We start from the raw sequence: 26,181 nt of genomic DNA on the forward strand, positions 1-26,181 counted from the left end.
CCACTATGGATACTTAAAAACTATACAAGATACAAATAAATAAAATTCAGGTCCTTCGCAAAGGAATTCACTTTTAAACTATATATATTATAATAAGTGAGAGAGAGAGAGAGAGAGAGACAGGAGAGACAGAGGCAAATGTGGTAGAATATTAACAGTTGGTGGGCCAAGGTAAATGCTATAAATTTTTTATTCCTCTTTCAATTTTTCTTTGTATTTGAAAATTTTCAAGACAACAAATTAAAAAAGAAGCTGTATTTGTTTAGTTCATCCGGTATATTCAATACACGCTGAATGAGAAATATGATAAAGAAAATTAAAAAAACTAAAAAATAAAGATGCTTTATTTCCGGACTTAAGAAAATAAAATTTGGTAGAGAAGAGTTATATCAGAACTCTTATTTAAGCATATTCTTTGAAACTAGAAGGGGGGAAGAACGACATAATTTGTATCAAATTCAATCAGCGCTGTCTTCACCAGAAGTTTTATATCCATGTGGAAAAAGAGTATTTTGGGATAAAATGTATTCAGTGGTTAGGGATATGAACCATATGTGGGGTTCAATCTGTACTACTTGAACATAGATAAAAGAGAGTCATGCTGAATTCATTAAAAGGCCTTGGAGATCATCAACTCTATGGCAGAAATGAACGAGTTCACGCACAAGAGTTACTTGACTATTGAACCACCAGAGCAAGGGTTGTTCTGAAATTTTAAAAAATTATTGTACTTGGTTATAGTTTCCATAAAAATATAAAGGCCATCTTACATGGATGGACCTGAAGATTTTCATGCTAAGTGAAATAAGTCAGACACAGAAAGAAATATCATGTGTTATCACTTACATGTGGAATCTAAAAAAAAATGATACAAATGAACTTATTTACAAAACAGAAATAGACCCACAGACATAGAAAACAAACTTATGGTTACCAAAGGAGAAAGGGAGGGGTGGAATAAATTGGGAATCTGGGATTAATAGATACATACTACTATACATTAAATGGATAAACAACAAGGATCTACTGTATAGCACAGGGAACTATTATCAATATCTTGTAATAACCTATAATGGAAAAGAATCTGAAAAAGAATATATATATGTAAATCAACTATACTTCAATAAAATACAGTAATAAAATAAAAAGGCCATTTTGTAAAACTGTCCTAAACAGAACTTATTTTTCTAATATGGACTGGACTGAATGTTTCATTCATAATGGGTACAAAAAAAAGATTTCTTTAAAATCATGAGTTTTATATTCCTTAAGTTTTTCATATTTAATGTAATTCAATTTCCTAAAATATTTACAGAACTTTTATATCTGAAAATATTACTTTGGAAAAATAATCTTTATTTTAGTTCACATCAATTTTCTTGCACTTATCCCAATTTGAACACTGTTTCCAAATTCTACTTGTAATCAATTCTACAAATTTAACAAAAAAGTTCCCCTTGTAGCCACTAGATGGAGCCATATGATACCAAATATACATCCAGGGCAGGTTATCTGCAAAAAGGAAAAGATGATATAGTACCAAATTTACCCAATTTCCCTTTTTGTATCCAGATAAAAGAAAATGGTTTGTGAACAATTCAAATAATACAATATGAACTGTATGACTTAAACTTCAAAGAAGCTACTAGACAGGTGCTAAAAACTATATGCTATGTAAACTGAACCAACTGTGTTCCTGTTGGAAACATTAGATTTTCCTCAGAAGGGAAAGATTCTCCTTTCATATTTTATTATCAGTGTGAAGAACAAAATAAATTTATAGTAATAGATAATAATGATGTTTGGTAACATACTTTCCTAAGAAAAAATAAACACTTTAATGAAAAATAATGAAAATAAAGCTTTAGGCACAAAGTTAACTAATAGTAATTAAATGAGCAAAAATAATCAACATTATTATAATTGATATTATTTATGGCAAATACATAGTTTCTAGTTGAAAACTTTAAAATTATAACTATTTGGTATAGAGACAATTTGTGAATCAATATTTTGGTATTGTATAGAGCAAAAAATAATATCTGGATAATTCATATTTTCACGGATTAAAAAAATTTTCATACAAATAGTAAAATATGTTTTAGATTTTCAATGATAAGAACAGAACTACTCAAATTTTTAGTTTTCTATGTCTATACAGACATGATATTTAATAAATGTATTAGCCTGGTCACAAAGTTTACTGGTATCTATTTTGATATTCTGAATATAAATAACCAATTTGACTTGTATGCCATATGTTTCATTGTTATAGCACTGGCTTCTGATGGTAACTGATGTTATGTTAATGTTAGTTGGTTATCATTAAAAAATAAAACACATCTGCAGGGTATTTTGACAGGTGAATGTAACTTATCATTGTCATGTTCAACAAGAGTCTCTGTGTACAGATACCAGAAGAGTGGAAACAATTCTGCACTGGAAATCTGGCAAACTAAGCCCCCAGCCCCAAACCTACTGCTTGTGGCAAAACTGTTCGGAATCTCACTGCCTCGGTTATTTGGACAATCAGAGAGGTGTACAAGTGATTTCCTGAGGTTGCCAAGCTTTTCTGTTCTCTCCGCTGCCCGTTTTTTGATTTGTATGTTCTTTGCCTGGAATTCTGCACCTCCCCCCCCTTCCCACTTCACCTCCCATTTACCTGGCCACGGCCCACTTTCTCCATGAAGCTTTCCCTGACCGAGCTTGTGTTAGTTTAGTAGCTCCTAGTACCACCATAGCCCCCATGCCTATCATATTTCTCATCCTACTATAGTTTGTCTCCTGTGTTTGACATTATTCCTCACTAGAATGCAGACTTCTTGATGTGTCTTATTATATTCTTTTGTCACCAATATCCTGTAGAGCGTCTGGAATACAGAAAATGCTCAATAAGCATTTGTTGAATCAAAGAATGGCACTAATGAGTTAATTAACAAGTGAATAAATCTAAAACTTTTAGTGTTCAAATTTTTAAAAAAACTATGAAATACAATAAAAACAAAAACCTCAGGACAAGATTCTGATTTTTCAAAAATGCTTCAGGGAGAAAATATCAAAAGAAAGAAAAAACTGTTGGCATTTATATGAATAGCAGAGTTCTTTGAGTCTTTGTTCCTCAAAAAGACTATATTTAACAATTTTAATCCAGGAACACAGGGACTCTATTTTCTTCTAGTATTTGTCCCCAATAGTTTCAGCCCCAAAAGACTGTGTCTACTCTCAACTAGTTTGTAGGAAAGAAAATAAAACAATCATTTGACCTTGGCGATACAAAAACAAACCCATTGTGAATAATTCTAAGTTAAAATGCATAAGTAAAATACTTTTCTACACAACTCCTTTTTTTACAATACAAACTCCAGTTGAAGTTTTAGTGAAACATACTTAATTGCCTTAATATTTTATCAACCTTATCAAGAGCTTAGTTCATAGATGGTATTATTAATCGATTAGAGTTTTTACTCGCCATGTTGTAAATACAGATTTTAAGTGTTTAGTGAGAAAAATTCAGTTTTTCATGCCCTTCTTATTTTCTTAAGTCTTGCTCAAGCATTTCTCCTATTTATGTTGTAAATGTCTACAAATCTGAATAATGTGAAACATGTTCGTCTCATGGAAAAGACATGGCTAAAGATGGATTTACCTACCTCATTTTATAACTGAACTGTATCATTTTGTTAGAAAATCATTCTACTTTTGCACTATTTCACAGAGTGATTATTACATGCATAATTGCAACGAGAAACAAAATGCACTTGGGAGGATGAGGATGGATAAGAATGGTCCACAGGTTCCAACCTCCCAGTTTACACTCACGGTCTGTGTAGGATGCTGAAAGAAATCAGGAAAAGCAGGTCCTTTTATTAGTTATGTTATGTTTGGACTTTCTGTTTGTTTTTGCTTTGGCAAATAGCTCGCATTAGCTATCAATGTCAAGAAGGTGGTTTCTGACGTATGAAGGAAAAAAGAAAACTGCGTTCTGAATCTGTTCATTTGCATTTGCTAGCATCCATGACAGTACTGAGTTTCCCTAGTGGCAAAACAGTGACATTGCTACCAGCATGGTCAAATCAGATTTCTAAGGGGGAGAATGTCAATGGGGAATTGAAGACGACATTTTTTTTCTTCTTTTTTTCTTCTTTTTTTGAGGAAACCATAAGCAAGTATTCAAATAGCTCATTAGCAACTAGCAGTTAATGGCCAGAAGCAACAGTAAGCATGTGGATACCTGGCATACTGCCAAATGACAAAGCACAGCAGTCTTAACCTGGATAAGAAATTACAGATATTCTTTAGGCACAGGAACATGCTAAAGGCATAAGCTTCTACACAGTTGGGACGAATTCAAGAAACGAGCCAGCACATTCACTTATGTTTATAGAGGTTGTCATTGTAAAGACATACACTTTACCTTCATTTCGATGATTTCATTTATTTTTCTAACATTTATGAAGTCCTATTTTGTGCCAGAACTATTCATTTGTAATTCTGCCTTGAATATACAGTTAATAAAATAGAAACATTTATTTGTAAAAAAAGTTTTAATGGTATTAAGAGCTTGAGATAATCACTTAAATTTTCCCTGCATGAATTCCGACTCCCTTTCATTCAACTGACATTGACCTTTAATTCACAGAATTTGTAATGAGGGGATATATTCACAAAGGTCTCATTATGATGAATAAAAGTGCAGGAAGAAAATTTCAGCAGCTGTAAACTTTTGTAGTTTTATTTGCTGTAAAATGTAACATAAGACATGAAAAGGGCAGAAAGAAAATTTTGGTGACCATGAAATACCTCATTCATGGTTATTTGTTGATATAAAATTCAGTAAGTCTTTAACTTGAAAGTATCCTAAAAATTCTAACAACAAAGCTAGCACTTTCAAAAGCAAAGTGTGAAAAGGTACCTGACAAATCAGAGTGGTTTTCCCCCAAACACTAGTAACATGTACATTAGCATACCTTAGGTACTTTAGGTATGGTATGTATTAAATTACACCTGGAACTGGTAATAAAAATCTGGGTCAGAATGAAACGTTTTAAAACAGTAGCAATAGAATTGAGCTGACAAACTATTAAAGAAATCCCAAAGTTACTGAAGGCGCTATCAACTTAACAAAAAGAATACTGCAATATTATATCAAATGTAAACTGATGCAAAAAAGTCAGCTAATACTTTTCCTTCCTGACCAAAATGACATATGACATAAAGAAAATATTTCCTGGTTTTTATTTTTTATTTTTATTTTTTTTGCGGTACGTGGGCCTCTCACTGTTGTGGCCTCTCCCGTTGCGGAGCACAGGCTCCGGACGCGCAGGCTCAGCGGCCATGGCTCACGGGCCCAGCCGCTTCGCGGCATGTGGGATCTACCCGGACCGGGGCATGAACCCGTGTCCCCTGCATCGGCAGGCGGACTCTCAACCACTGCGCCACCAGGGAAGCCCCTTCCTGAATTTTTATTTGGCCGGCCACCAAACCTAATAATTTTTAGTGGCAAGATAAGTCCTAAGTAACTTTCGCTGACTTGAAAGGTACAGACAAGTAATGCAGCAATTCATTTTACTAAGTAATTCATTGTTTCAAAAAACTGTTTTTAAAACCCGATTATAATGTCTTGCATTCTTCAACCAGTTATTTAAGACCACTTTAAATGTAATATTAGTAATCACCGTAGAGGGCAAGAGTGGTTAAACATATAGAAATAGTGTACCTGTGATATGAATTTATATACCACCAAGGTAAATTCTGTTAATACAAAGTGACATTTAAAGAGCAAACCTAATTAATGTATGATTTCATTTTGATTGGCTTCTGAACATATAGAACATAGCTCAATAAAGAGCTATTACTCCTTAAATCTTGTTTCACTCCTTAAATCTTGTTTCACACAGAATCATTGCCAGTTACTAACATTTCCATTCTAAATTAGACTATAAATTTTATAAAAGGGTTCATTAACCTGTCTTTCACCTAACAAATAATATTTATTCCTTACTTAGTTTTTCAGTAAGCTTTTACTCCATGTGATCTTAAGTCAACAGAATTTAGGTTAAATAAAATGAAACTTGTATCTAAAGTTATAAGAAATTCTCAGATGTGTGAGCATGTTTTTTTCTTTGGGGGCCTTGTTAGTTTTATGACTATTGTTACAAATTTGACGTGTTTTTTTTTTTTAATGATGAAAGTGAATCTTAATGTGAACAGGTATTAAAAGTTAAGTGTGACCTATAATTAACAAAGAAACAAAGAAGCAGAAATGGTCTAAAGATGGTCACCTTTTTGCTGGAGTCCTGTCCTAACCCATCGGCAGAGAACATGTGCAGTCATAAAATTCCACATTAATGCATTCTTTTCCTGTCAGAGTAAGCTGCACCAAGCCTACCAAATTCCAACTCAGGTAGCTCCATTTTTTCCAGTCCAAATTCCTGCTGCTTTTTCAATTGGGTGAATTATTTCTACTTCCTGTCTTTTAAAGGGTTGCTGGCTCACATAGGTTATCAGATTTCCATCCCAGTGGCTGCTGCATATCCACAGTAAGTGAATGATATCTCAAAGGTACTTTGGGATGAAAGCTAGTGGATAAATGAGAAGAATTATATTTTTATTTCTGCTCTTTGCAGGGATTATTCTATAACTTTTGTGTTTAGCTTGGAGGGCTCTGATGATTTGATTTCTTTTCTGAATAAGTGAAACAGTCACCCAGATGGCAAGCACTTCACATTTTAGCATCGTGTAATTCGATTTGGAAGTTCAATGAAATTCACTTGGAAATGTCCCTCCAGTAATATTTCCCCTCTTAAAAAAAATTCAGTTTCAAATTCCTGGTTTCATGCAAAAACAAGCTCCAAGGAGGCTGAGTGGTGAGTGGCTAAAAAAAAATTACTTTTAACCATTAAAAGAAATGTTCAAAATAAATGGTGTTCTCTTCCAATCTTCTTAGGATTTTACTAGAGAAGTAGCGTTTACTGTGTAATTTTTGACTTTCAATACCTTTTATAACATTCTTGTGAATACTATCCCCAAATTTATTTTTGGTTTGTTTGTTTAGGAAGCTCAGGGAGTATTTCATTCAGTCGATATTTATAGGAGGCCTTTTCTGTGCAATATATTGTATGGTAAAAGAAAGATGATAAGACAGTCTCTTTCTTCCAGACATATTCAAATCTTAAATCTATGAAGTTACAAAAATCACTAAAAACATTAGAAAAAAATTGTATGAGTCTATCAAATGCATGTATTTTAACTCATATGCTGCCAATCTACCACGAATTTCTAACATTTATGAATCTGGCATTCTCCAAAAGTGGCATTCTTAAGGTTCTGATTCCTACTAAGTCCAAACTGACTTAAGCAACTCAATTTCCATATTTAAAATCTCCCCTCCTCATATTGTGTTTACACACACACATATATGAGTGAGTAGCGGAACTCAGGATATCACAGTATTTTCTTAAAAATCTTATATTCTTGGGCTTCCCTGATGGTGCAGTGGTTGAGAGTCCGCCTGCCGATGCAGGGACGCGGGTTCGTGCCCCGGTCCGGGAAGATCCCACGTGCCGCAGAACGGCTGGGTCCGTGAGCCATGGCCGCTGAGCCTGCGCGTCCGGAGCCTGTGCTCCGCAACGGGAGAGGCCACAACAGTGAGAGGTTCACGTATCGCAAAAAAAAAAAAAAAAAAAAAACTTATATTCTTTAAAAATATCTCTTTATTCAAGCTCCTAAAGAACTAATCACTATGTGAAATTCTCATCTTAAAGCACTTTTAAATTATGAAGCTGTAGTAAATCAAACCTTCCCTGCTGGTTAGAGCTAACGTAAGATTTTTGTTCTACAAATAAATATCCGTATATATAAAAGCTCTACTTATTTGGACCTGAGTACCATTACTGCGACAGGGGACTGTGGGAACTCGGATGCAAGGCTCATCAGAATCAACTGTCTGGAATAAGTGCACGGAACGTGTTGTCTCTAGAACATACAGGAACATCTGCATCAACTCTCAGTCCAGCATAAGATATGTTGATTACTCATCAGTGGGGAGTTTTAAGTTTTACCCACTTATTTAGGATAGGAAATCTCTACATGTTATTTTACATGTTTTCATTTTCTGTAAACAGGATGACCTAATAGTAGCAGATAACTCTAAGTGCTGCAAATGTAATAACAGAAGCTTGTACATCTGTACCACATATCCATGAGAACCTCTCAACACTGAGGAAACAGAATGATTCCTAACAGCACCTCTGTGAGGTGTCAGGGTTTGCTCTCTTCAACTTTACACTTGGCAACTCAATCAGCTGTCTGTACCATAGCAGTGCGGGAGTATTTGATAAGGGTGTTCCATTTTCAGTCCCAAACTGTATTAAAGAAAAAGGATTTTTCTGAGATTTAAGTGAGATTTTCATGTATCTTGTCTAATTTAATTGAAATCCAATTGAAATCCAGATCAGACATGGCCAGCTTATTCTATTATGCCAACGTGGACATAGCTTGAGCCACTCAACCTCTACAGCTTACATTTTAAATTAACAGGAATGACTTTGAAGTTCCAAATTGAGACGACTCTCTGCTGAATTCTACTGACACAGAGAAAGGCACCAAGGAGAGAATATTAGAAGTTCCCCTAAAGTCACAGAGTAATTAATACATAAAGAATTAACATATGTTAAAACAGTTTGGTTTCTCTAGCTACATTTTTATAAAAAGTATTTACATAATTGTATTTTGTGAACAATAAATGACATAATACAAGATACCTTCTATCAGGTATTAAGGGACAATTTGTGTTTTCTGGATGAGACGTCCATACTTCATAGCAGCTGCACTTATTTTAGAGTAAAATTGGCTCAGGTGAGTATGGCTTGAAATTTAATATCCATGCTCCCAGCACCAATAAATAGATATGACACAGCAATGTGTATGAAGAAACACCAAAGAATCTGCCTGAAGTTTCGAAATCAATATGACTACCACCTGATGTCTGCAGCCATGATAATTACCAATTAAAGTGGAGATGAATGAGGAGCTGGCATCAAAAGGACATCTGCCCCTTCCTCTCTCAGATCTGTGTGATTCCAGGTGAAAAAGGGGATCCTTTAAAGAAAACCAGAAAAACCATTATGTATTTGCCAACTTTAATAAGAATTTAATTTCTCAGAAAAAATACATTCAACCTTGATTATTTACAAAACAGGTATTGTAAATAGGGCACCAGTGAGAAACATCAAGTTATTTAGGAACAAACTGGATTTTATAAATAAACACGTGGGTTTTCAGGCCCATGTGGGTTTTCTCACTTCTCTCAAAAAGGATGCAGGTGCTGAAATGAAAGAAATTTGCAGTTTTTAATCACTTGATCAGCCAGTATTAGTTATTCTGAGATGTGTCAGTTAAATACTCCAAACGAATGGAGACTTGCTGAAAAAAAAAAAAAAAGGTTAGTAAAAAGGAGACTCTGATAAACATGGAAATGGGCATTTATTCCACAAAGGCCATTATTGATTTTTTGAATAATCTCTAAAAGAAAATGATAAAATTTTCTATCAATAATTTGGAATATTTATTTCCAATCATTTTTATTCTTCATTGCCTATTCTTTGTATAGACATCTAATATTTAATAATTTAGAGAATTACTGCATAAATAATTACTGGGATATCATGTAGAAGTTGATGCCATATTATGAACAATATTTCAGTATGGTTTTGCACAAATGAGATTTTGAAAATAAACATTTCCATGAAAAACTACTTTATTGGTTCCTATTGCAAACACATAACCACAGAACTTTTTCTGAATGTTCTCAGATTGCAAAATTCTCATTAATGGATATTTTTACAAGTAATCTCCATTAAGTGTGTTATAAGTGGTTTCAGTTAAAAAAAAAAGTAGTCTGGAAAAGTGACAATAAAAATCAATATAGAGGGGCTTCCCTGGTGGCGCAGTGGTTGAGAGTCCGCCTGCCGATGCAGGGGACACAGGTTCGTACCCTGGTCCGGGAGGATCCCACATGCCACGGAGCGGCTGGGCCCGTGAGCCATGGCCACTGAGCCTGTGCGTCCGGAGCCTGCGCTCCGCAGCGGGAGAGGCCACAGCAGTGAGAGTCCCGCGTACCGCAAAAAAAAAAAAAATTAAAAATCAATATAGAATATTTTGTCAGAAAAAAAACCCCACTTTGCAATAGAATATTGTCAATACTGCCCACTGTGGCATCTGTAAGTAGTCCCGCCCACCTGTGAATAATGAACCTGCAAACAATCCAAAGTCCTGAGGAACATTTAAGGGTTGCATGCACTTTTCTAGAACTTGATCTGGACTTTCCTAGACAGCCTATTTACTCCACATTATCTATGCCGTCCTTTTCTTGCCATTCTTATCCAACACACATTCCTCTTTCTCTCTCTGATACTCTAAAATCACCATTTTGATCCTGCCATTTCAAGACCTTTCTGATAAGTGCAGAGTTCACCTGACTCTTATAAAACTCCAGTCTTGTTCTTGGAACTGAACCATAGCCTAGAGAACAAATGTGGCCTCTGAATCCAGAGGTGTGGCTAAGCTGATATTTTAAGCCAGAAAAAAAAAAGTTTATCTATTTATACACTTCACACGAATCAGCAGAGAGAAAGAATGCCAGTAAATAATTTGAAACATTTTTGTGTTCGCTTCCCACAGACAACAGATTTGCAATGACATGAAAAGAAAATGTTTGTTGAAATGAGCTAGAATGACTGGTCTACCCAGCTAATACTTAAGAGGAAAGGGGTTCATCTAAATTTGCCAAACATATCCATAGTGTTTGTTATATGGAGGAGGAAATGATCAAGTCTATGAATGAAATACTTGTTTACCCCTTTAGTCACTGCCACTTTATAGAATATTTGGTAAAAATAGGTAGGGTATACATACTATACTTGCTCTAATACAGTCAAATGTCCAAATGTTTGCTCATAGAAAGCAGTTGAAGAAATATACTGAACTACTTTCTTAAACCAAGACTTTTGGGGGCTTCCCTGGTGGCGCAGTGGTTGAGAGTTCACCTGCCGATGCAGGGGACACGGGTTCGTGCCCCGGTCTGGGAGGATCCCACATGCCGCAGAGCGGCTGGGCCCGTAAGCCATGGCCGCTGAGCCTGTGCATCTGGAGCCTGTGCTCTGCAACGGGAGAGGCCACAACAGTGAGAGGCCCGTGTACCGCAAAAAAAAAAAAAAAAAAAAAAAAATTATTTGTTTTGGTCTGCGTTGGGTCTTCGTTGCTGTCTGCGGGCTTCTCACTGAGGTAGCTTCTCTTTGTTGCAGAGCACTGGCTCTCGGTGCACGGGCTTCAGTAGTTGTGGCTCGTGGACTCAGTTGCTCCACAGCATGTGGGATCTTCCCGGACCAGGGCTTGAACCCATGTCCCTGCAGTGGCAGGTGGATTCTTAACCACTGTGCCACCAGGGAAGTCCGAGTTTGCCTCTTTCGCGAATGTACTCAAAACTCCTCTTTTTAACCCATCAATCTTTGTTGATAACAAGTATGAGATTTCCACTGAACAAATCATGAGAGACGAACAAGGTCAGAAAGGCAACTTCTACTGGAGATAAGATGACTACTAAAACCATATTTCTGATCGAATTTTACTGCTTCTCTAAAACCTTTCTACCATGCCTTTTGAAATCCTTATTTCATGGTAAGTGAATCCCTAAAACCACACTCAATTTACAACATGCTTCAATACCTCCTTGCCTTAATTGAGTCATAGCTCCCATACTAGGCATAATTATGGAGCCTCAAAATGTTCATGTCCTAACGCCCGGAACCTATGAATGTCTCACTTTGCATAGCAAAACGGACTTTTCAGACGTGATTAAGTTAAGGACATTCAGATGGGGATATTACCCTGAATTAGCCAGGTGAGCCCAATGTAATCACATGAGTCCTAAAAATAGTCAAGAGAAGATGTGAGGATGGCAGCCAAGAACCAACCAAAGCAATGCAGTGTGGGGAAGACTAGACCCGCCATTCATTGCTGGCTCTGATGATGGAAGAATGGGGCCATGAGCTAAGGAATGTGGGTGGTTCTCTAGAAGCTGGAAAAAAGAATGTCATGGATTCTTCCCTGAGATCTTCTGGAAGGAATGCATCCCTACTGACATCTTGATTTTATTCCAGTGAGAATCATTTTAGACTTCTCATCTACAGAATTATTAGATAAAACATTTGTTTCATTCTAAGCCACTAAATTGACGGTAATTTGTTACAGCAGCCTGAAAAAATGAACGCAGCTCCTATGAGGATATTGCTCCACACAGCTTCTCACACTCCCAGCTCTTTTACATGATTAATCATAAAATTATAAATATTTTTGACCCAATACAAACCTCCAGAGTTGAGACCCTTTTATTTTTTTCAAAATACAAAGGTCCCTTCCCATCTTCTCCTCCTTAGTCAGCCCTCACTTTGCCCCTTATTCTCTTATCCACATGTCTACCTTCGCCATTTCTAAACCTAGGATAGTGATGATGCTAAAGCAAACCATTCAAAAATATAAAGCAATCACTAACAACCAGTGGTTTTTAGCTCAGCCCTCAAAATTTCCAAGGGATGTATGTTTCCCTGGTTACGTCCTTTTATAACTCTTTTGAGCAGCTATGTGCTCACACACCCTAACTCATGATCTCCCTTGACATTCAGTAGACAGCCTCACACCTTACGATTGATGGCGAAAATCAGTTTCCATTATTTATGTAATTATTCAGAAAAAAAAAAAATCAGTTTCCACTTGTCAGGTCCTGGCCCTGGAACAGGAAACACAGTAGCAAACAAAACTCCAAGCCTTATCACTCTACTATTCTCATAAAATTACCCCCAATAGATTTTTTTTTTTTACTGTATCTATCTGCAATATTCAATGCTGTTGCCTGCACCATGGCACTTATTTAATTCCCTCCTCTACCATTTATCACCTTAATTTTAACCAGCCTCCTGAGCAGTCTCCCCAGCCACTAATTCTTTACTCCGCTACCAAAGACTTCTTTCTGAAATGTGAATTTCCTCTTATCACCTCCCTACTTAAAATCTTTCATTGACTTCCCATAGACTCCAGAAAACAAAGTCTAAAGTCCTTAGGGTATTTACATAAGGGACTTTATACATAAATACTTCATCTCTAAAATGCTGCTCTTACAGTTTGAGTACCAACCATTCTGACTGCTTGTAGATTTTTTAATCTTTCTTGGACTTATTAATGTGTTTAGGATAATAATGCCCACACAGTATTAAAAATTCAGCACAGACCTTATCACCTCCAGGAATCCTGATCTGACCCATCTGTCTGCCCTAATATGGATTCTGGGTCCTCCTGAAGCATCATATAAAACCCCCTTTTACTCCTCTGTATTACAACTGTCTGTTTGACTCTATTCCCTACTGGTCTGTGAGGCTTCCTTGAGGAAACTGCCTATGTTACATTTATCTTTGATCCCCTGTATCAAATAAAATACCTGATATATAATAAATGCACAGCTGTTTTTATTGTTTGAATAAATAGTTTTATCTCCTTTGTTGTGTGATCTTTGCCTACTTTCTCACAGATCTAAAACAACTCACAAAACAGAGCTGTGGATAGGTATGTTGATTTAAAACTAGACAACACGTACAAGTTATCATGCTATTCTTTGTTGTACATGCTTTCCTGGGGCTACCCATACAGCAGTATCACAGTTCTATTTTTTCTATATTTTGATTGCCATTGGCTTTAGTAACAACTAAAGGAAAAAACAGATGTGTTCTTAATTTCCCCCGCTATTTATTGAAGATAACGTATTTTCATAGACACTTTGACAATTTATGATGAACTCTTGCGAGGTTTGATATATTAAAGGTTAGGATGAATAGAACATAATATCACATGGCAGTCGTTAAAAATAAAATCAAGTACTGAAGAATTATAGAGATGACTTATTTTATCCCCAAAGACCTTATTAGTGACAGCATGTAATTTGAAGTAATATGGAGGTGTGACATGGACGTACACTTATTTGTTAGTTAACGCTTCCCTTTCCCGCATGACTTTTTTTTTTCTTTTTTTTTTTAATGAGGAAAAGGTATTCTCTTGATACTGTTGTGTATTGTCAGGAAATTTGAAAACTGAATGGGCAATAAAAACCGAGTTCTTAATTTTTATCAAACAACCAACTTGACACTGGTTTTTAACATACTAATTGGTCTTCTGTGCCATGATTTTAAAGCAGAGGCTTCCTTTGTCTTGTTAAGCTGCATATGACAAAAAAATACACTGATCCAAGTCATCTTAATTCCTCAGGATTGAATATGTTATTCTTGCAACTTTATACAGCTGAGATGTAGAAATTTTAAAGGAAGAAAATTTACCATACACACAATAGTACTGATATTATGATAGAAAACAGGCAAATTCCAAACTTTTATTGCTTTGTTTTGCATAGGTCAAGCTAACTTCAAAATTAACTACAAATTTAAGAATGAAGTTTTTCATATTATTTGGAGAGTTCACTGTGGTCTTAAATGCAGTGTTTAATTTAGTGCACAATCCAATAAAATACTAAAAAGCAAGTAATATAATTTTCTTCCATGAAGTAGAATTCAACAACCAAACCAACCAGAAAACTTGAGTCATAAGGACCTTGTCAATGACCCCAAAGCAATCGAGTTTATGGTTCAAGTAATGTGTAATGCTGTTGTTTAACCCTTTTGAGAATGTTGGTCACTACTTAGGCTGGTTTTCCATTATCTATGTTTTAACAGCTGGAATTTCTGCCTGAGTAATGTGGCTTAAATTTACAAGACATCGCTAGTACTAACAATGTGGGCTGCACTTTTTGTTTCAGTGTGACACAGAGAAGTTTTTCAATAGATCCTCACGTGCCTGAGAAAAAGCAGGACATCTAGCTCACAAATGTGAGGAGAGGCATGTGCTCTTCAGAAAAACGTTTGTAAAGAATAAATGGTACATCTTCCCAGAAGAATTTTCTCATTTAGGTCTTGAGGAGAGCCCTCAAAACCCAGGAAGCCTGCTGTAAGCTACTGTCAATAGGCCTGAGTTGCTGCATATCAGGTGTTAAACGTGATGCCAATTAAATGAAATGAGCTTCCCATTAATAAATCAGCCTTGTGAACTAATACTATTCTTGCCCTCAGCACCACTGAGATATTCTGAAAGATGTCAAAAGTAAATTGGAACATTACAAATACAACAAGATAAAACAAGTAATCACTTATTTTATTAGCTATTTCTAATAGGAAAAAAGTAAAATACACAGGCTCACAGCCCCGTATCTATCAATAAAGGTGGTTTGGGTACAAAACTGCCTAGAATAAATAACCATAATATGCACTTTAATTCTTCACACAAAGAAACAGCTATTAAGTTGTCTGTATCACAAGTTAATTTTGAATATGATTCACTGTAACATTTATTTTTTCCCTTTCTTCTGCCAAGCAATAAAATCATTTATTAAAGAATATGTGAAACATTTCCCAAAGGCTAAATAAACAAAGTGGAAAAAAATGCAAAAAGGGAATGAAGTTGTAAGTAAATGTTTTGACTTTAAGGCTAATAGCTTTGCATTTTAATTGCTTTTTTCTTTTTTTACATTTTTTTTCCAATTTGTTTAATAGTTTAAAATTTAGGAAGTATTCTGGCATATGTTATTTTGTTTCATCCTCAAAGTAAGTCTGTAAAGTAAGACAGGGTCAATAATATTGTTCACAACATTACTTTCTCTTTATAGGTGAGGAATCACAGGCAGAATGAGGGTTTGCTAGTCTCAAAGAGTGTCTTCTAGTTCCACATTATTTTACAGTATTACCCTACTTGCCATTATAAAGGAGAGGATGGATATATTTGCGTTGCTAGGCATGGTTGAGTCCTTTATAAGGTACTTAATGTATAATCAAGGTTCAAAAATGTATATTAAGATTTTTTTAAAGAAGAAAAGTATTTTATTATTATTTTATGTACTTATTAAATTATATGTTCAAATGTTTTATTTCCTTAAATATTATCAGAATAGCTTGCAGAGGCTACTAAAATTTTTTAAAAGCTTATAATACAGCTAAGTAAAATTCTAACTCAAATGTCTTGTGCTGAATTTTTAAATAAATATTTGCTTTAACCTTTATTTGATGGCAAAATCATCTTTCCCTCTCTTTTGTTTTAATTATTACTTCAGGATTCCTCACCCTAAGTGCCTTCATCATATGCCAATATTCTCTTAAATTCCACACTGATAGCTCTGTCTACTGGATATATATGCCAGGGTACACTAAGAATACTGGAAGCAAATATTCTTCAAACTGTAATTATAATGTGGTCGTGAAGCCTGCTTTTACTAGAAAACAGCATCAACCTTCCTTCTCACCTCTTCCTCACCATCTTCTTAAAAGTAATCATGTCACTCTCCCTCTGAAAAATCTCTGGTGCTTCCTCATGATTACTGAATAAAGTCTAACTTCTAGAATGGCAGTTTAGGACCTTCACGGTGTGACCTCATGCTTTATCCCTTATGATCTCCACCATCCAATCAAAATTCCAGCAGCATAAGCTATCTGTAAACTTTTCTGCGTCATAACATCCATAGCTCTGATTACACTTTCCCTTTGGGAAAAGAGAATTTGAGTCTTCCTTTTCTCTACAATACTAACTCCTACTAATGATAAAATGATATTGAAAAATGACTTCACTGATATTCTCCAAGACTTCACCAAGCAAAACTTCTCCCATGGCTATGAGTCTCTTGTAGCATTATTCTCACTGCATTGTGACGATGTACATCTGGGCAGTTCAACAAACATTTAAGAAGCCTACTATATTCCAATCATTCAGACAATATTGAATTTAGGAAGCATGATGCATGCTATTCCTTTTATTAAACACCATAAAATTAAGCAAAGTAGCCAAATTGTCAGGGAAGATTAGAGGGAAGTTCACAGTGACAAATGCCTACCTCAAGAAATGAGAAAAGCCTCAAATAAATAACTTAATTTTACACCTCAAGGAACTAGAAAAAGAACAAACAAAAGCCAAAGTTAGTAAAAGGAAGGAAATAACAAAGATCAAAGCAGGAATAAATGAAATAGAGACTAAAAAGACAACAGAAAACATCAATGAAACTAAGAGGTGGTTCTGAGAAAAGATAAACCAAATTGATAAACCTTTAATTAGACTCACCAAAAAAAAAAAAAAAGGACTCAAAGAAATAAAATCATAAATGAAAGAAATGATATTACAGCTGATACCATAGAAATACAAAGGATCATAAGAGACTACTTATGAACAATTATACACCAACAAATTGGACAACCTAGAAAAATATGGATAAATTCCTAGAAACATATGACCTACCAAGACTGAATCATCATGAAATAAAAAATCTGAACAAATTATTAGTAAGGAGATTGAATACATAATCAAAAACCTCCCAACAAACAAAAGTCCAGGACCAGATGGTTTCACTGGTGAATTTTACCAAACATTCAAAGAATTAATACCAATCCTTCTCAAACTATTCCAAAAAATAGAAGAGATGGGAACTCTTCCAAATTCATCTTATGAGGCCATCATTTCCTTGATACCAAAATCAGACAAATATGCTAGAAGAAAAGTAAATTATAGACCAATATGCCTGATGAACTTAGATGCAAAAATCTTCAACAAAATATTAGCAAATTCAATTCAACAATACATTAAAAGGATCCCACACCATGATCAAGTGGGATTTATTCCAGGGATACAAGAATGCTCCAGCATTCGCAAAGCAGACAGTGTGATGCACCACATTAACAAAACAAAATGGGGAATAAAAGTCATATGATCATCTAAATAGATTCAGAAGGAGCATCTGACAATGGATTTTATATATATATCCAGAATATAAAAGAACTCATACAACTCAATAGGAAAACAAACAAACATACAAACAATCTAATTTAAAAATGGGCAGATGTGAATAGACATTCTTCCAAAGAAGACATATGATGCCTAATAGGTATGTGAAAAGATTCTCTACATCATTAATTACTAGGGAAATGGAAATCAAAAGCACAATAAGATATCACCTCATAACTGTTAGAATGGCTAATATCAAAAAGTGTAGAAAAAACAAGTTTTGGCAAGGATGTGGAGTCAAGGGAACCCTTAGGCATTGCTGGTGGGAATGTAAACTGGTGCATCTACTGTGAAAAATAGGACGGAGGTTCCTCAAAAAATTAAAAATATAACTACCATACATCCAGCAATTCTACTTCTGGGTATTTATCCAAAGAAAATGAAAACACTAAATCAAAAATATATATGTACTCCCACGTTCACTGCAGTATTATTAACAACAGCCAAGATATACAAGTTAGGCAACAACCTAACTGTCCATTGATAGATGAATGGGTAACAAAATTGTGGTATATATATATGGAATATAATATTATTCAGTCATAAGAAAGAATGAAATCTTGCCATTTGTGACAACATGAATGCACCTTGAGGGCATTATGCTAAGTGAAATAAAAGAAAGACAAGCATCATATGCTCTCCCTTATATGTGGAATCTAAAAAAAAAACAAAAAACAAGCTCAGGGCTACAGAGAACAAACTGGTGCTTGTCAGAAGCAGGGAGTGGCGGGTAGGAGACACGGGTGAACTTTTATTTTTTTTAGTTGAAGCAAGTTAAATCTAAACATTTAAAATAATAATCGTCAATTTAACAAATGGCAAACCAAAATGAACAGGTGACTGCAAGTAATATATAATAGGATAAAATTTTTTCATGAATCAATATATTAACTGAACTTCAATGAATCATACTGGACAAATACATCATTTCAATGGCAGAAATAAAGTCTCTGATACTTTCTTCTCATAAATTAGAGAAAAGAAATAAAGGAAGAGGAAGAAGGAGAAGGAGAATAGGAACAGGAATAAGAACTAGAATGAGTCAGGATGCTTCGCAAAGAGGGTCAATTCAAAGTGGACACAAGAAAGGTTCTGATTTGCTCTTGCTCGAGTCCCATAACCTCTTTCTACCGCAATTACTTGTAACTCATTCTTTGTAAAAAAAAAAAGAAATGATAATTCTATGCTGCTATCTTCTATGACTGTTGTGACAATCAGAGGAAGGAATGGGTATAAAAGGCCATTAAGAAACCATAAGAACTAGAACATACAAATGTGACATAACCATACATGAAAAGAAAACTGACCTCTTACAAATCCAAGGGTTTGCAACCAAATATTTTATATCAAACCCAATGGTGCATAATGCTGATTTCATTCAGCATTTTGTTTTTGTTTTTGTTGTTCTACAGTGAACTTTAAAACCTTGTTCTATATTATAAGAAGCCAATGTGGTGTAAGAATGCACATTAATATGGATAGTATTTCAAAGCACTGTGGATAAGTGACGGATTATTCAATAAATGGTGTTTGGACAACTGGACTGCCATCTGGAAAAAAATAAAGTTTGATTACTACCTCATGTCCTATAGCCCTGTAGTCAAATTCCAGACTGATCAACAATTTAAACGTAAGAAATAGGATTATACAGGGAATAGAAAAAGACAAAAATTTTGTATATAACCTTTGATTCAGGGAAAGGCCTTTTAAAATAAGACACAAAATTCAGAAGACTTAAAAGAAAGACTGATAAATAATATGACTAAAAATTTTTAAAAATCCTATATGAAAAAAAATAAACATTTTTTTCACTCAAATAAAAAACAAGACCTTTATTTTTGCCTTAATATATAATAAACTTATACAAATCAAAAGATCACAAAATTAATTTTAAAAAATGGTCTGGGGTCATAGATATACAAAGTAGGCGTGGAATACCTTTTCATTCCAGAAAGCAAAGAAAGCTATCAAAACTATTAGGGTTGCAAAGACTTAGATGTCAACTTAAAGAGGTATCTACTGGACAAATATGGGATAATTCATTGATCAATAAGAATAATAAGTGCAACGGATTGAAATAAACCTGAACAGCCAAAGAATATTAAAAAGCTGAATATTGGCAATATTTGCTGGAAATATCTTATAAGGCCACATTAGTAAGTGTCCTATTATAATTAACTGTGTAGTTCTAAGATTAGGAAAGTTAGTATTTTAATTATTTGAAAGATGAGCATAGCCAGTCTGCTTATAATGACATCATGGGTTCTGATTTGATTCATTTACCTTATGATCATCTGTGTTTGGTTTTGGAAAAAGTCAAATTTAATGTGATAGAAAATCCATCACATATGTCTACTCAGTCCCTGCCTGAACTACCCAGTTAATCTGACCTTGAATTTACATACTGAATTCATATTGAATTTACATATTGAACTGACTTTGAACTCATACTGAGAATGAAACAGCATTCTATAACAAATTACTCAAGTAGCTTACTTGGAATCTCTTTACATAAACAAATTATGCAATATTAAAAGCAGGTATATCTATATGTAAAAAGGCTGAAGAAAATAAAATTTTGCAGTAACTGACATCGTGGTCTGGATTATGAAAGCTAGCTGCTGCTTAATGGAATGCCAAGAAATTTAGTGAATGCAATTATGCCTAGCTTTTGAGCAGTTATGGATGTGCTGTCCTGCATAGACATTTTCGGGTGAATTTGGAGGAAAAAATAGTGGTAGTAAATATCTGTTCAATGTAAACAGGTGCTCACCTTCTGATATTCTCTATACATTGTATGATAAAATAATGGGCATAGCACATCTAATAAGCAATTGGATTAAACTGTGTCTGTTTCTTAGATAAAATATACAGTATCTGATAATTTATATATATACGTATATAGAATAATCTACATATCTGATAACATATGTAAGCATTATCTATTTTAAAATGTAAAGTATAAATAGGAGCTATTAAATATTCCTTACTATTAATTGATTATTAATATTAAACTATTAAATAGAACAATGCTAGACATAATCAAGAATAAACAGTTATGTATACTTTCAAAAATTTAACTGAATGATGGAGATAATTATCTAGGCTTTTACACATGTCAGGAGAAAACCCATCTTGACTCACGTCAGTTTAATGATCTGGATTTCTCGTCTGCATTGCTTTTCCTGTCCACCTTCTCCGGGTTTGACTACTCTCACTGTTATTTTGACCACACACAATGAAGCAAGAATCAAAATTGTTTTCTGAGGACAAAGATGCTTTTGATCAAACTATGAATATCTACTTTTCACGGGAAGGAAGATATAGTCCCTTTTTAGTATGCAGCTAGGCTTCGGAGCCATTGCTCATTTCTGAATCCCTGTTCCCTTTCACTTGGACACTTCTGAAAACCCCTCAGTCCTATGAGTGTTCGTACTGATGACTGACTCATACATGATGACAAAGGATCACAGTCCTGTGTAGAGAAGAAAGAAAAGAACTGCTGGTAAAAGGAAAAAGAAATCCACCATTTGCACAGTAAGCACTGGATAGCTGAAGGGAAGGGACGCTTTCTATAACAGGTGATTTGTCATTCAGCTCTGGCTGGAACCATACAGCTCTCAGAGTTAAAAGTGTCAACAAAGGAAATTTTGGAAAATAGGTTTAGTGAGTAAAGACTTTCACGGTTATCAGAGAAGTCTAGGTTAAGGGATTCCTGGCTTTTTCTTATGGAAAGAGGAAAAATGCTCATGAGGAAATGTATCTACATTATAATATTCTTACATAGTTACAGAAGAGTATTCCAAAGTTGTTTTCAAAGCTGGTAATAATTAAACCCTTTCTGATTTTATGATGCCCAGGAAACACTCTAATCTGCTGTATGCTTGAAATGGGGAAACCTGCTCCACGACCTAGGCTTGAGTCTAAGAGTATATGTTCCCTCTTTCTTCTTGCATCTCATCCGTCCCTTTATCAAACCACAAAAATTAGTTTATTACATAGAGATAAAAGGCATGTGAGCATATTTTTTATGTGATTATTCTGGAGGCTCAAGCCTGTAGATATAGAATAGAATAGAACAGAACAGAAATACAGTACAATTAAAAGAGACAACCAGCATGTTTCACTAGGGCCCCACGATCAGTGATAACACAGAATGGACAATAAACATGCACTTCAGAGGACATGATTTCAATGTGCCTTGAATTCCATGAGCACTTCACTACTCTGTGCAGGGCACTGTGCTAGGTGCTGCAAAGTTAATAATAAATCATTTCTGCAGAGCACTTATGAAGATACAAAGCACTTTTACCTACGTATTCTTCCCTTATTGCTTATCACAAATCTTTAAGATAGGTATCTAACCTATCTCAAATACAATGATCCTCCAAAGAACATCACAGGAAGGAACTGTGTCTTCTGAGCTCTAGATAGGGAAATACAATTAGTATAATGAGTGCCTCAGTGTCAAAAGTCCTATAATGCGGTGTTATGTGAACAGGAAATTGGAACCTAATTCTAGTCCTGCGGGTAGAGTGGTCTGGGTTGAGGGAGGGAATGGTAATATTCTGGGATGTTTTTCCTAAGGAAACAAAAAAACAAAAAAAAGTTGATTAAGATTTATATTACGAACACTCTCTCTGGCTCAAATATTGTGCTAAGAACATTGCTTATTTGTTTATCTCACTGTTACTACAACCTTAAGAGACAGATAATTTTATCCTCATTTTACAAATAAAATTTCTAAGGCTCAAAGCTATTAAAAAATGTATCCAAATTCACATAGCTAGTAACACGAATATCTAATTCCAAAGTCTTTCAACCACTCTCCTAAAAGAAGGCATTCTAGGAGAAAAGAAAAATCATTTCATGATGAAGGAATGGGTAGGAAAGAAGCAAGTAGCCCTGATTGACTATGATCAAACTTGTACAGAGGAAGTTTAATAAGTGGGAAGGAGAGAGGGCTGAGAAAGTACATTAGAACCAGACTGTGAAGGATGCTGAGATAAGGTGTTTGAACTTCCTTCCCTCAATGTACAAGGGGAAATCGTGAAAAAATGTTTTGAAAAGACGTACTGTTAAGCATGGTTAATTTGACAGCTGATTGAGATACGGCTAGATTGAAGAGCAAGTGAAAACTGGGGCAAAGCTAGTGGAGGGTGACAATGGTTCCGGCAGAAGTAACAGAAAGAGGAACGATCGGAAAGATAGTTTAAAGATACAGCTGAAAGGGTTTTGCTACTGATTTAACTTGAAGGAAAGCTAGGCTGACAGTACAATGTTGAGTTTTAAGCATGAGTGGAAAGAAAAAAAGTAGTATCTTTTAACTATGATAGGAGCCCAGTAAAAAGGAATGAAAGAATAGGTTTCTAGGAAACATGATAAATTTCATATTAGGAATCTGTTTGATTTATTGATCTGGATACTTCTTATTTTATTTTTTTTTGTGGTACGCGGGCCTCTCACCGCCGTGGCCTCTCCCGTTGCGGAGCACAGGCTCCGGACACGCAGGCTCAGCGGCCGTGGCTCACGGGCCCAGCCGCTCCGCGGCATGTGGGATCTTCCCGGACTGGGGCACGAACCCGTGTCCCCTGCATCGGAAGGCGGACTCTCAACCACTGCGCCACCAGGGAAGCCCGATCTGGATACTTTTTAAATGATGACAGGAAATAATAGAAACTTGACATGGGATGTCAGAAGATGTCTTAGGACTAGGAATCCAGATTCGTGAATAGCTGATGCCACTGGAGAAGTTAAAGGAATGAGACTGAAGGTGCTGCTGCTGCTGACAGCTGACAATTACATAATATCTATTATCCGTCAAGCCCCAGTCAAGGTGATTTACTTATATTAATCCAATCCCATAACAACCCTATATCTGAGGTACTATTATAAGCTCCATTTTATGGAAGAGGACACTTGAGGCATGGAGAGAACAGTGACTTGCCCTAAATTATTACACAGTCAGTAAAAGACTGGGATTAAGCCTAGAGGTATGGAATTATTCTATATACGTAATTAATATCACCACTGCACCACCATCAGTTTGGCTTGTGGTCTTCCGGAGAGCGAGAGGGCTGAAAGACACAACCCAAAGCGCTGGTGGTGATTTAGCCTGGGGGAGGGGCTGAGATTGGGGAAATGCTGAAGGAATACTTTCAGTGTGTCTCCGTGCTTTGACTCCCTCATAAAGGAGAAGGCAATGACATGGACGACTTTGAATGACTGAAACGATATCATTACTTACATATGAAATCAATATATCATTATGGAGAAAAATGTAGACTATAAATCGCTAAAGGCTGAAAATAATGATTTTTCATAGTCGTACTATTTAAAGAGAACCACTGTTGAAGCTGTTACATTTCCTTCCAGTCTTTATAGCATCTTTGATATCTTATTTCATGGTGCTCATGTTACACCAAGTTTTACTTGGATGTCAAACAAGTAATAAGACGTTCTGTCTCCATTTCTTTAATAAACACTTTTCAGTCTCCAATGCTGTGATACTTTATGGGCAGAACATTTTCTTTAGCCCTGACATTCGATGATTTTTATTTTGATATCACTGGAGTGAAGAGATGTCTACCAGCCTGGTTTTGTCTTGAAACAAGGTAATAAGTAAGTCCCCATTTACTGATCTCAGTGTCCTTTGGGCTCCTGTTACTTTTGGTCTCTCACACATTCAGTTGCTGTAAATTTTATATCACCTCAACAGTGATTCAGCCACCTGAGGTCAAGGGGATGGCAGCCCTACAGAAAGTCCTGAAACGAAATCACCAGCTGTGCAGGCTTTGTTTTCTTCCTTCTTGTGTTTGCTAAAGGTGTTAGACTGAGGGTCAGATTTTTGTTTGCATCTTTTTGTTCTGTTTTATAGCCTTTCTATATACAACTTTACGTTCAGGCCAGGCTGTACAGCATGTAAGTAATGTGTTGTCACCTAACCCCTCTCCAGATGTTGCTGGCGAGGTCCTGAGAGTTTGCCAGAAACTTCTCTGCTTCCCATGAGGAGGCACTGCTCTGTCAAGTCGCGCTCTTTGACCCTAAGTGCCTTCCTCCAATCTGGTTCTGCATCACAGCTAATAAAATGTCCCTGGACATTCCAGCATATGGTAGCACTCTCGTCCTTAGTAGTGCATGCTGATGCAAGTTCTCCCCTTTGATGGACTCCTTCTGGTAAATTCAATAGAAAATCAGCAACAAGGTGGTTCTTAAGAAGTAGAGGGAGTAGGTTATTACCTGTATCTGCCTGGATCCAATCAGGAGACAAAACCCCACAAAGTTTAAACAGGGGACATTTAACATAAACAAACATTAAGTGATGACAGGAGATTAAGTATAAAGATGAATCGCACACTGAGGAAGGACAAACTGAGAAAGGGGGCTCAGACCTCATTGAAAGATGTACGGTTGCATGCCAACGGGTGGTGGAGAAGCTTGCAGTGTGTCCAGGTCAGGGCTGGTCCAATGTCCCCAGGCAAGTGGAACCACCCTCAGGCACACAGTTCTGAAACCACCCATGCACAGGACATCAGAGGGAACTTGGAGCTGGAGAGAGCGCCCCCTGCAGAACCTAGCATGCTGGTATGGCCTGGATTGGGGTGGCTCACCGGATGGCCAGCCCCATGGGGCCGCAGGCAGGGGACAGGAAAGGATGCAGGGAAGCAGCACTTCTGCACAAGCTGGGGGCAGCCCCACATCTCATGCTGCCTCTGTCGGAATTGAGAGCTGCAGCCAGATGCTAGAGAAAGTTGTGTCCTGTGGGCACCCTCACACTGAAGAAAACCAAAGAGGCTGGGCAGTGGAGAAAAAAGTGCCCTCCAGAAGTCTGGTGAAGAAGCCAAACCTGAACCAATGAGGATGGCCTCTTCCTTCTGGAACGTCTTGCAGCGCCATCTACTGACAAAGTTTAGCAACTGCCAGCTTAAAGGTGAAGGATTAGGGTCTAATGAATTATGTCCCGAGAATGTAATTCCCCTTTGCCACATAATATAAACTAATTAGGAGAGTGATATCACATCACTTTTGTCATATTGTATTGGGTGGAAGCAAGTTATAGGTCCAGGTCCTGCCCACTCAAGGGAAAGGGATTATACAGAGCATGGATCCGCCCACCACAAACTGCATTATTCATAATCACCCCAAACTGGAAATGACCTAAATGCCCCTCAGTATGTGAGTGGATAAGCAAGCTGTGATACATCCATGCGATGCAATACTCCTCTGCAATGCAAGGGAATAAACTATTGATATACACACGACTCCATG

The 26,181-nt window shown here is 36.1% G+C and overlaps 1 protein-coding gene across 1 annotated transcript in view; it reads right to left on the reverse strand.

Annotated features, from left to right (window-relative positions):
• The window catches only part of SEMA3E (semaphorin 3E), a 106,320-nt gene that overhangs the window by 39,066 nt on the left and 41,073 nt on the right, over positions 1–26,181 (reverse strand). Inside the window, exon 4 of the mRNA XM_029233841.1 lies at positions 9,006–9,099. Coding sequence (XP_029089674.1) covers positions 9,006–9,099 — 94 coding nt within the window. The remainder of the gene's footprint in view (positions 1–9,005; positions 9,100–26,181) is intronic.

The sequence above is a fragment of the Monodon monoceros genome, unplaced genomic scaffold (genome assembly GCF_005190385.1).
Source record: "Monodon monoceros isolate NGI ecotype Baffin Bay Population unplaced genomic scaffold, NGI_Narwhal_1 Super_Scaffold_2, whole genome shotgun sequence".
NCBI lineage: Eukaryota > Metazoa > Chordata > Mammalia > Artiodactyla > Monodontidae > Monodon > Monodon monoceros.